Raw genomic sequence first — 12,375 nt, 5'->3', positions numbered from 1 at the left:
CCTGGTCTTTCTGTCTCATCCCCCTCCCCCCACCCCCGGTTATGCGAGGGAGACAAAACACAAATTGCCATTTGTGGGTTGTTGACCATGGAGAGCAAAGAGACGAGCAAAATAAATTTTAAGTATGGAGGAGAACGTCCATGTTTGTTACTTTTCTTCACACAGCCCTGGGGATGTGAACTTTTCACCTTTTCCCTCATATTCGTAGAGCTGCAGGCTTTGCACGGTTTCTCTCTTCTGTTGACCATTAGCTGAATCGATCCTCTCTCATTGCTTCCCTCCTTGCTCCAGGCTTGCTTTGTGTTCTGTGTTTGTTTAGAAAGGCAGCTTTGCAAAATGAACAGCCCCCACAGAGAGAGACGACTGCCCTGATCTAGTGTGGCACAAGCTGCGCAGCGACCAGATACTGTCCCTATGTCCCTAAGTCCTGTTTCTGGCAGCAGGCTTTTGAAGAATTTAGCTGCGTTCTTGGTCAGCACAGTATGGGGAGTTGCGGGACCCTAGGAAGCTCCCCACCCTCACACACAATGAACAGTAATGCATACACAGCCTCCCTTACTTTATGTTGTTACATCTTTAAAGATCATGCTTCACCTTCTAGAAGCCTCCACCTTGCCTTACCATAGATACCTAGAAAGGAGCTGATTTGGTAAGAACCAGAGCAAGGCTCGTGGTTTAGATGCCTGTCTGAGTTGCATGTCCTAGCTTCCTAGACACTCAGTCCTGTTTTGACAGCCATGTCCTTGTTTTCCTTTGGTTAGTGTGCTCAGGAGCTGTGCTTTAAAAAAGACTTTAGTTTGAAGTTTGAAGAGCTTCTTGAACAATGGCACAGGACTGTTTTCCTGTGGAGGTAACAACATGGAGTCCCCAGGTGTCTTTGTCAGCATCTTGGCTTCTTGTCTCCTCTCCTCCCATGTGCTGACCTCACCTGCTGTGTCTCTCTGTGGGGCTTTTTGGTTTCATCACGCCTGCATTCTCTAGTTTCTAGAAGCCTAATGACATGTTTCACTATGGTTTAAATGTAATCTAAGGCACTAGGCGGTTTTCGTAAATTGGATTTAAAAAACCTTCTGAGGTACTCCGGATGATTTTGTTCTGTTTTGATGTACCTTCCTTGACTCATCATGTCTGCCAGGTTTGGGCTTGTTTCTATTTTGAAGGTTCTTCTGTTTTTCCTTGTGGTCTTGATGGGATCAAGCCCTGTGTGAAAGCCCACGGGCCGTGGCTGCTTTGGGGTATGTTATGGTGCTGGTGGACGTTTCCTTCAAGGCCTGCTTCCTGTTAATTTTGTCACACTCTGTCCTTTCTCTGGACAGTGTCCCCAGGGCAGTGAAAGCCATTGTTCATTAGGGGCAAGCATGTGAGTAAGGCATGCAAGTACAGGGATCTGAGTTCACGTTCTCAGACTCCCGTCCAGTCGGGGAGTAGTGCAGACAGGTCTGGGTGACACCCCAGACTGGACTGAACCGGAGAGAGCGGAGTTTGATTGATGTTACCTAGTAACAAATGTTCCACAGGTTATCACTTCTCTCTTCTGCCTGGGACCAAACTTGCAGTCACATTGTAAAACATTTCTTTCCAAGAATATGTCTTAACAGATAGACTTTCTGTAAGCAATGCACAGTGTGGGTGAAACAAACACACCTGATTGCTTTATCATACCAAGGGCTTTGGTACAGCAGGGGTGGGGGTTGCTGTGGGTTAATCCTGTTGCTTTGATTTTAGTTATAAAGCACCTACTGTGCCTCAGAAGGCACAGTGTGAGGCCCTGGGGCACTGGGAATTAAAGCCCTGGCTGTTCTTCAGTGGGAGAGCAGTAGGCCCACCTGGTAGGAAGTCCTGTGGTAAGCTGAGCAGAAAGAGATCTGAGATTCCCCGGCCCCCCAGCTTTGGAACACACTCAACCTTGTCAGGAATCCAGCTTCATCCTGTCAGTGCCTAGGTGAATGCAATTTGGGGCTGCTCCAGGCCTTTCTCCCTCAGTTTCCCAGTCTGTCTCAGAAGGTGGTTGCAAGAATTGCAGGGATCTTGAAATACTGCCCACCAAGATAGGGTTTGCAACCTCATGGGAAGAACAACATTGTCAATCGACCAAACCAGCCACAGCCCCCTTGGACTGAAAAACCAAGCATTGAGCACACATGGAGAGACCACGGCTCCAGGTGCATAGGCAGCAGAGGACAGCAGTGTCTGGCATCAATGGGAGGAGAGGCCTTTGGTCCAGTAAAGGCAAGTTCTCCAGGTGTAGGGGAATGCCAGGGAGCTGAGGTTGGAGAGAGTGGTTGGAAGAGGGAGCACCTTGGTGGAAGCAAATTCAGGGGAAAGGGGATGGGATTGTGGGAAAGGGATAACATCTGAACTGTAATGCAGAGACTACCCAATAAAATAAAAGTTGGAAAAAATAAAAAGAAATTATATTCTCAGGTCTTGGGCCTGAGGTATACGGGTGATGTCATTTTACCCTCCTACCTGTCGAGGGGACACCACAGCAAGTGTTTGGGCAGTAACAGTGGCTCTGGTCAGTGTTGGCAAACTTGTACTGTGTACCCATGTTGACCTGTCCCCTGATGGTTCCTTGGTTCGATGTGGAGCCGAGCGTTAGATTGTGTGGAAGGAAGAGCGGAGTGTTCTCTTCAGAGAGGCTAAAGCCATTGAAGAGGGATTATAGCTGGGGTGGGAAGGCTCCTCAGGATGCTGGGGTGGGAAGGCTCCTTGGATGATGGGGAGGGAGTGCACTTTGGGATGCTGGGGTGAGAAGCCTCCTGGGATGCAAGGGTGGGAAGGCCCCTAAGGATGATGGGGAGGGAAGGATCCTTGGGATGCTGGTGTGAGCGGAGGGAGGCAGACGGCCCGACTCTGTCTCTCAGGCAGGAGGATGGTAGGGAAGCTGGAGGATAGGAGATGGGTCCTTGCACCATGGGGAGTATTTCTTCACCTCCTCACTCAAATACAGAGGGACAGTCGGAATCCTCAGTTAAATTCGCCAGACTGCTATTGAATGTTTATATCTGAGAGGGTAAACCTTTTTGTTTCTCAAGAAAAGTTATAAAATGTAGATAACTATACAAAGATAGTCATGTTAAAGAAAATTTAATAAGAAAATCTCTTCCAAAACAAAGGATTCTGATACAATATACAATTATGTTCATATTTTTATGATTTCTTTTTTTAATGGAAATGTAAAGTCTTAGTAAAAAGTATAAAGATAGCAATGAATTGAACGCCTGGTTCTTTTCTGACAGTGGTGGCAGCAGCCTCCTTGTTGTTTACCCGTTAGCTGGGTTGTTGTATGTTGTTTTGGAATCTAGAAGATCTTTGGGCTTTGCTTAGATAGTCCATGTTTTCTTCCAAGAGCTGATGCTAATCGCTGCGGTACAGCTTCATTTTTAACTTGTGACTCAGACCATCTGGAATTAATTTTGACACGGGTGGGGTTCTGTTTCCCAGTTAAACAGTTAACACCAATCCCCACCAGTTAAACGATGTATTTAAAACTGGGGTGCTCTCTGCCGGCCCCCTTGTATATATGCTGCTGTTAATGCCTGTTAAGAGACCTGTTAATGTGAGTTGTGGGTCTTAGGCTCACGAGTTTCTCTCCACTTATATATTTATATTTCTCTTATTTTATCCCATGCTGCTGTTTAAGTCATATCTCTGCTTTTTTTCACATGTGTGATTTTATAACATTATGAGATAACGTCTCATCATGGTATTTAGTCTTTGCTGTTTTAGTAATTTCATAAACACATGTTGATATATTTTCAGCTGTTTGATGAAAATTAGAAGAGGTGACACGTGGCTTGTTTCCCACATGGAGACACCAGGGTCTGTCACAGTAGCTCCTGGGGAAGAACTGTCTGGCTTACCAATGCTTGTCTTTCCTTAACTTCCTTTTCCAGCTAGCAGCACTTGACTGTAGTACTGATTGACCGGGCTCTCTTGAGTTTGTCTGCTTCATAGGAAGCATTTGCTCCTTGCAGTTGGTTTGAACTCCAGTTTCTCTTATACAATTTCCTATGTGCAGCATAGGAAAGAACATGCTGCATTCCTCAGTGCTTGTGTTAAGGTTTATATAACTTTACCACAAGAAATGATGCGAGCACAAGGAGACAATGTGCCACAACCACACGTATAGAATAAACAAAGGGACTTGTTTATTATACTTGGGTGAGCTGAGATTTCCGGAGCAGACGCAACAACACCTCTGTCATGCCTGCTGGTGCCAGCCAGAGCATTCCTGTGGCAGTACATGGGCTCTTGGTGCAGTGTCCTGCAGGTGTGCAGCACACCAGGTGGTCACATGTATCCAAGTCATAGTGCAGTCTCCACGTCGGCTACTTATAAATGGACGCTGTGGCGGGGGCAGCGCTGTGGGGTGGACTGAACTTTCTGCTGTTAAAAGAGTGGACGAGAAGCACAGGGAAAGCAGAGATAGTGTCTGACTGTGAGATAGACCGCACATGTACAGAGCTGCTGTGAACTCCTGCAGTCATAGCAACAGAGAAAGGCTTCCTTCCAGTGAAGACTGACAGTTCGGAAGCTGAAGGAAAGCTACAGCATCCCTGCTCTGTCCCTCACCCACCGTGGGTGAGCCTGTGGGCTGTTTACGGATGAGTCAGTAGAAGACACTCCCAGACCATTCTGAAGAAAGCTCAGGCTCTCCTTGTCAGCCTTTTGAGAGGCTTCATTTCTATCATTTTCTTTTACATCCGGAGTTTTGCCTGCACGTGTGTCTGTGCACCATTGTCAGCACTCACCAACAACAAAAGCGGGAGTCGGATTTCTCGGGCCTGGAGTCACAGCTCCTGTTTAGGTGCTAAAAGGAACGAGGCTTCTGGAAGAGGACCATCTCTCTATCCCACAGTTTTGTTTTTTAAGCCTCTCCAGTTGGTAACTGGAATTGGAACATTTAATAATTGGGGGGGGGGGGGGGGGGACCAACCGAAAAACACTTGACTCATCTTCATCAATGTGGGATTAATTTGTGGTCTTACGTGATGAGGCTGTCCTGTCCTCAGATCCTACAACTTGTCCTGTGTAGTGGGGACATGAATACCAGGACACAAAAACATCACCTTCATTTCATCTTCCCTAAAAGAGAAAACTCTGGCTAGGAAAGGCTGTGGTGGGCCACTGACCCAGGAAGGTAAGGAAGGAGGTGTACCTGGGCCGCGGTGAAAAGCAAGCGGGACAGTGACATCCGTGGACCTGCTTTTAATATCCAAGGACATAGTGTGTTCTCATGAAGCTAGAAGTGTTAAGGTGAAAGTACCTGAGCAGTGGCTTCAGAGCTCGGTGGTCTGTGGCAGGGTTGGAACTCTGGGTAGAACACTGTATCTCCAATGGACTCTGATGTTTCCTGACATGTTCCAGGGCCAAACTTACTGAGTTTAAAATGAATTTCATCTCATAGCAAAGTCCAGAGAAAGCTTTGTTTATTCATCCCCTGCTGCTTCCCCACATGACAGGGCTGCTCTGTGTAACACAGTTGTCCTGGAACTCACTCTATAGAGCAGGCTTGAACTCGGAGATCCGCCTGCCTCTGCCTCCCTAGTGCGCGCTACCCCCCCCCCCCCCCCCCGGTAAAGTTTGTTTTCTGTTTTTCTTTCTGTGAGAGAAAATTGGCATATCATTATGAAGAATTGCACATAGTGAAGGTTTGGGAAGAGCTCAAGAGCACACAGCATGAGTGTCTTAGTCCCAGCTCTGATTAGCATGGTGGCCATGGGGATGGAGGCGTTGTCCCAGGAGCTCCATCGTGCATACTGCCCCCTTGCTCTATTTTAGACCTTTTACATATTTTTGTCCTCTGGTAGATTAACTGTACATGTGATTTATGCGTGTTATGTGTAATCACCATTGTCTGGTTTTAATTTGTAGGAAGAAAAAAAGAAGTTTGACAAAGAGACGGAAAAGAATTACAGTCTAATCGATAAGCACTTGGCTCTGTCAGCCAGGAAGAAGGACTCTCACTTGCAGGAGGTATTCTCGCCAGTACCCAGCATGCTCCTTTTAAAAAGCGCATTTCCCGTGTGAGAGACTTTCACTGGAGATTGTGTAGACATGGGGAAAAGGCAGATTCTGCAGAGTTCAGGGTCTGTGAAGCGGGGCAGCCATGGAGGCCGTACTGTATGGCTCGGCGTGGTTCATGCGAGTGAACGTTAGGCTCCGAGGTTTTCACGGGAGCCGCCTGTTCGTCGCATTAGAAAGCACATACCATCAAGTCGAGCTTGCGTGCTTTTCTTACAGACTCCATGTGTGCACACACCATTGCTCGACACCTATAAGAGATTGTCCTTCTGTGTCTGTTTTGCCTTTGGCATTTGGATGCCATATGACATTTCATAGTTTATAAAAGAGAAGTTAGCTTTTATATTGCTGTGCCTCACTCCAGTGCTCGAGCTGTAGGGCGCTGTGTTCTCCTTACTGCAGTCAGTGTAGGAAGCCGTGTGTGGGTCCGCAGGGGCAGGTGCAGACGGTTCCGCATGCTGTGGTTTTCACCCCTCCTCTCTATTATCTGCACCCCCACTTTTGATTATTTCGGAGAGCATTTTCGTGCCTCAAGCTAATTCCCACCTCCACATCACTCTAATTAGCCATCTTGTTCTAAATGTTTCTTGTGCGTAAGTAGGAGGCAGCCTCGGCCTCCTATACCCTTCCACCCGCACGCATTCCCCTTTGAGAGCCATGGAGATGACTTCAGAAGCCATAGGAGCCAGGACCTTAAGTGTCACACGCTGCACACCCTTCTCAGGGCAAGCCCGTTTCTTGCTGGGGCTCGTTCCTTTACCACCAAGGCATGCCCAACCCCTGTGCACACTTTCTAACTCAGATGCACATGTCTGTCTCCATCAGTACTGCCCAGGTAGTTTCTACTCAGGCCACATGTGTTATGCTAATCATTAATGTCAGTCGGGGGATTCTACCCTGGCTTTGATCACTCAGTTCTCAGACGAAAGACTCACAACCTTTAGAACAAGCCTCTAAAGCACCAGAGCTGGGCTGATTCTACCCCAGAATCTGTGCTATTTGTTATGTCTGCTTCCCTGCCCAGAGCCCTGTGGGATGACTTGTGTTCGTCCTGGGCTGCTCTCGCTCTGACTGGCCAGCTCTCTTGGCCAATCCTCACGATCCTTTACCCCACAGTGTCTTCTCCCTCTCCATTTTCTTCTCCCCTGTGGTCCTCTCCTCGCCCACAAGCCCCTGGAACTGAAGAGAGCATCTGCCCAGCTGTAGATGCCCAGCTGTAGATGCCCAGCTGTAGATGCCCAGCTGTAGATGCCCAGCTGTAGATGCCCAGCTGTAGATGCCCAGCTGTAGGCATCTTTATTCAAACAATAGTTTAAATTAAGGAGCAAGTTGCATGGCAGCACTTGGTGAATGTGAGGCTCTCCTCCCCGAGACAGCCAGGGCCAGCATTTCACATTACGGTGCCTAACAGACTGATCCTCAACGTCTGTCCACACAACCTCCTCCCGCTTACTTCCTACTCTTCCCAGGTAATGTCACATGGCTTCTTTCAGTGACCACAAGCTCTCTGAAGGCTACAATTCAGTCCCTTATCAATTCTGCCCAGGACAGTGCCTGTCAGAGCAAGAAGCACACACAGGATGTGTGCACAGTGAGTTCTGGCTTTGACAGTGTCCTCAGTCCCAAAGATGCCTGCAGTGCAAGTCCTGAGCTTGAAGAGGCGCTGCAGACCAGGCACTGCAGACGTACTTTATGTCTCACTCTGCTGCTCACAGACGTGCAGATGCCACTCCAAACCGCTCTCTTGTAAGCATGTAGACCTTACAGGGAGGAGAGACTGACAGAGGAGAAGGTTTGGTTCTGGATGCTTTATTGCTTTTGTGAGCTGTTGTGAGGCCGCTCGTCAGTGATTCGACTTTCGCTCATGGGTTAATGAAGGTTTCTTCTGAGGATGACGCAGGGCAGGGCACAGAAAGGCAGGGCCGCTGTCTCCTGGAGAGTAGGCTCTTGCAGCCTGTGTGCCTGTGTATTTCTGCTGGAAGCCTCATGGGACCTTCACCTCCACCCACCATCCACATTCCTGAATTCTAGACAGCTTCTGTACTGTTACACATGTGACTAAGGGAGAAGATTACGTTCTGCTTGGTTTTTAATGCTTGTTTTCCCTCAGTAGACCGAGAATACTATTTCATTTTAAGTATCACAGGAGAAATAATACTTTTCATAATTTTGTGTGAGACTGATCTCCGGTCTTCATGTATAGAGTTACAACTGGATTATAATACACAGTTGTTATTAATAAGTTAGTGAGTAACAGCCTTTGCTTACTGCTGTTACAAAACTCACACAGATGGATGGTTTACAAACAAAATAGATTTATTTCACTTATAGTTCTGGAGATCTGATAGTATGACATTGGCCTATGCTTGGCTTTGATGGGGCCTCACTGTGGTTATGTGCTTCATGTGACAGCATTTGTCTAAGAGATTTGGGGGAGGTGCCAGGCTTCTTAAAACAATCTGGTCTCATGGGATTCATCCACTTCCATGAGATCTTCATTAGTACCTCCAACAGTTGTGCCTCCAGGATCTGATAACCCTGGATCAGGCCTCATTTTTTGAAGATTCCATCACTCCAAGAATGACATATCGAGTTCAGGCAGGACATATGGAAGCTATATCGAAATCCTAACATGTCAGGAAGAGTTAGTACATTTTAGACTTGGGCAGGTACAGGAATCAAGCTGTACTCCTAAGTACAACTGGAGTATTGTGGGATTGTTGAGCTGAGGAGTCCATGAAGATGCTCAGCAGTGTGAGGGGAGCCATTGTGAGAACACGTGGGAGTCATTCGCCCCGGGCATAGGAATGCGACCCGAGGGGAACACAAACCACCACTGCTTTCAGTTCCAGTTTCTTAACTGCTCAGCATGCTTACAGGATTTGGGCTTTGGCTTATACTGTTGGTAGGTGAATAAACAGATACAAAAATGTGTGGTGTTTAAATCAAAACTCTCATTTTGCTGACTTTACATTTAAACTTTCTTTTCCTCAGAGAAAGACTTTTAATGAAGTACCAGACAAACACTAACTTGTTTTTAGAAACTTCTGAAAATTTGTTGGAAAATATTTATCTTCTAGTTTAACTATTTGAGTAGTATGTGGGCATTGGATTAATGCTTCACCTGGCTGTGTGGCTGTCCCCACCCATCTCCAGACTGTTGTGCCTCACCAAGCAGAAGCCCTTTACCCGTGAAGCCGTGGTTCCTTCTGTCATTCTGCTGGTCTGTCTTAGATCCTTCACGTGTTTGGAGTTTCTCTTTTTATGTCTGATGAGCATTGCCTTTCATCTGAGAGCCTACGACTCACTCCATGTGTCACGTGGCCAGAACCTGCTTCCTTTCCTCCTGAAGCCATGAACTTGCTGTGTAGTCCAGGCTAGCCCTGCTCATGTCCTCCTGCCTTAGGTCCTCAAATGATGGTGTTAGAGCTGCTCACTTTACCCAGTATATATCGTGTGTGTGTGTGTGTGTGTGTGTGTGTGTGTGTGTGTGTGTGTGTGTGTGTGAGAAAGGAAGGGGCAAGAGGTTATCCAGTGTCCTGTTGCCTTATTCCCTTGGACCTGGAGCCAGGCTAAAGGCCAGCAAACTCCAGCAATGCTCCTGCCTCCGTTCCCTCACATAGGAGAGAATACTGGCGTGACTTGGTGCCCAGCCTACCTGGCACACTGCACTTCTAATAGACACGGAAGGCCTGCTCCTGAAGTCGGAGCACTGAATTCTGGAGTAGTGCGAGTAGCTCACAGCGAGCCTGCCACAAGCCTGCACTCTCCAGGTCTCCTTCCGTGTGCTTTGTGCAGAGTCCCCAGCGGAGTGCTCCCCAGCGGAGTGCTCCCCAGCGGAGTGCTCCCCAACGGAGTGCTCACAGTCCAGTCACAGCCATGGGCCCCACTTTGTCAGTGGTGACTGTGTGGCAGTGCAGATGCTGTTCTCCGAGACCATCCCCAGAGTTGGTCTTCACACTCCTCTTTAGGGACCCTTGGGCATCGCCATCTTGGAGAGGGGGTGCTCTACTAATGATGGCGTCCCCCACAGCGCTCAGCAGGCGCTCCTCCCCACTGAGCTCTCTCTCCAGCCCCCCCCCCCCACTTTAAAGGGCGGAATTGTTCAGAGAGCACTTTTGCCCTGCCCACAGAGACTTGAGTTGCTTCTACCTCCGAGCTGTTGTGTGAACAAGGCTGCTACACCTGCGGCTGTGCCTGTGTCCCCATGCTTGTTCTCCGTTGTCTGCATGTGTACCCCAGAGTGTGTTTGGATGGCAACATCACCCTACTTTTACGGCTTTTGGATCTGCCGTGGCTGTTTTCTGTGGTGAGAACCGCTCCTAGCAGCCGTGACTCTGGCGGACGTGTGGTGGGGTCTCTGCGTCCCTGTGACTGACCCTCACTGTGTCTCCAGATGATGCTTCAGGAGATAAAGTCAGCCGGGAAAGGCCGGTACTGCTCATGACCTCTAAAGATGGCTTCCGGGATGAGCCGTCAGCTGCCTTCTCCCGGGCTCCCACGGGCCTCTTCAGGGCGGCAAGCTGAGTGTTGAAGGCCAGCGCCAGGCTGGCGGCCTCTGGTTTGATGTTCCCCGTCCTGGCTAACGGTGCTTGTGTTAACACAGGCCGATCTCCAAGTGGAGCAGAACCGGCGGCACTTCTACGAGCTCTCTCTTGAGTATGTGTGCAAGCTGCAGGAAATCCAAGAAAGGAAGAAGTTCGAGTTCGTGGAACCTGTGAGTAGCAAGGCGCACAGAAAACATCCAAACTGTTGGGAGCCGTTGTCCGCACAGCCCCCCCCCTCCCCCCCCCCCGCCAGGGGCGCAGCCCCTGTGCACTGAGTTCTGTACAGGGTCTGTCTTCTGCCTCTGCCGTGAACGGGAGTGGGAGTGTAGTGATACTAGTCTACTCGCTGAAACGTGGTTTTGTTTCACATATTTCTTATTTCTGTGTCATGCTGTAGCATTTGAAGCAGTTTTGTTAATGACTAGTCTTTCTTTATCTAACAGAAACACTCGTTTTTAAACCTCCTTTTATGTTTGTGTTTTTGTGTGTGGGTGTGCACGTGCGTGGGGTGTCCTGGAGCAGGGCTCATAGGTCAGTCACCATGGCTGTGGGAATTTTACTTGATTCCCCTAGAAGAACAGAACATCTACTCTGGGCTATCTCTCCAGCCCCCAGTTCTGTGGTTACTGCAGAGCTTCTGCGGAGTTGTTACTTACATATTAATATGCACACACAGGACGTGGATATAGACATCTAAAAACCAAGTGTCCACCATGCTTTATACAAAGCAAACATGAAAGATTGGAAACCACAGTCTGATACTTTTAACACGGGCTGTATTTTCCCTTAAATGGCTTTATTGAGCTATAATTCAGATGCTGTAGTTGATTCATTGTGCAAATGGTGAGGGACAAAGGGGTAATTAAGTGATACTTAAAAAATAGGCAGTTGGGAGAAATAAAATTAATCCAAATCAAACAACCAGAGGGAATTAAACCTTAAAGTGATCCTTTCATTTTGGAGTAGTACTGGTGCGCATTGACTGGCTGTGTGTGTGTGTGTCAGTGTGTGTGACTGTGTGTGAGTGTGTGTGTGTGTCTGTGTGTGAGTGTGTACCCATGTGTGTTTGAGTGAGTGAGAATGTGTGCCTGTGTGTGTGTGTGTATGAGTGTGTGAGTGTGTATGAGTATGTGCCTGAGTGTGTGAGTGTGTGTGTAGTGAGTGCCATAGTTGAAGTCATTGTATAACTGCTGCCTGTCTCACTTGCACACTGACTCAGTGACACACTCATGTGTCCCTGTAGCAAGGAAAGACATGGAAGGCAAAGATTAGTCAGGGAGCTCCAGAGATCAGTTCAGTCTCACCCCCTCCTACTGTACCATGATCCCTGTCCCACTGTGTTACACTCATGCACATTCTACCTATATGTGGTGCTAGGGAATTCAAATTCACAACTGCTTCATAATTTTCCACACAGACTGGCAGCTTCCAGTCATTTAATTTCTAGAGGCTTCTTTGGAATTCCTTTATTTTGGTGGAGTGACAGACAGGGAGGTGGGTGGGTATGGGATGGTGGTGTTGGGATGGTGTTAGGAATGGTGGTACTGGGAATGGTAGTGTTGGGATGGTGGTGTTGGGATGGTGGTGTTGGGAATGGTGGTGTTGGGATGGTGGTACTGGGAATGGTGGTACTGGGAATGGTAGTGTTGGGAATGGTAGTGTTGGGATGGTGGTATTGGGAATGGTGGTGTTGGGATGGTGGTGTTGGGATGGTGGTATTGGGAATGGTAGTGTTGGGATGGTGGTGTTGGGATGGTGGTGTTGGGATGGTGGTGTTGGGATGGTGGTGTTGGGATGG

At 48.2% G+C, this 12,375-nt stretch overlaps 1 protein-coding gene across 4 annotated transcripts in view; it reads left to right on the top strand.

Annotated features, from left to right (window-relative positions):
* The window catches only part of ARHGAP10 (Rho GTPase activating protein 10), a 226,039-nt gene that overhangs the window by 77,754 nt on the left and 135,910 nt on the right, over positions 1–12,375 (top strand). For all 4 annotated transcript variants that reach the window (XM_080937425.1, XM_080937427.1, XM_080937424.1 and 1 more), the window contains 2 exons: positions 5,881–5,982; positions 10,637–10,747. In XM_080937425.1, coding sequence (XP_080793551.1) covers positions 5,881–5,982; positions 10,637–10,747 — 213 coding nt within the window. The remainder of the gene's footprint in view (positions 1–5,880; positions 5,983–10,636; positions 10,748–12,375) is intronic.

The sequence above is a fragment of the Micromys minutus genome (genome assembly GCF_963924665.1).
Source record: "Micromys minutus genome assembly, chromosome: 24".
Lineage (NCBI taxonomy): Eukaryota > Metazoa > Chordata > Mammalia > Rodentia > Muridae > Micromys > Micromys minutus.
Note: the sequence above shows the minus strand (reverse complement) of the source record. Positions and strands in the feature narration are given on the sequence as shown.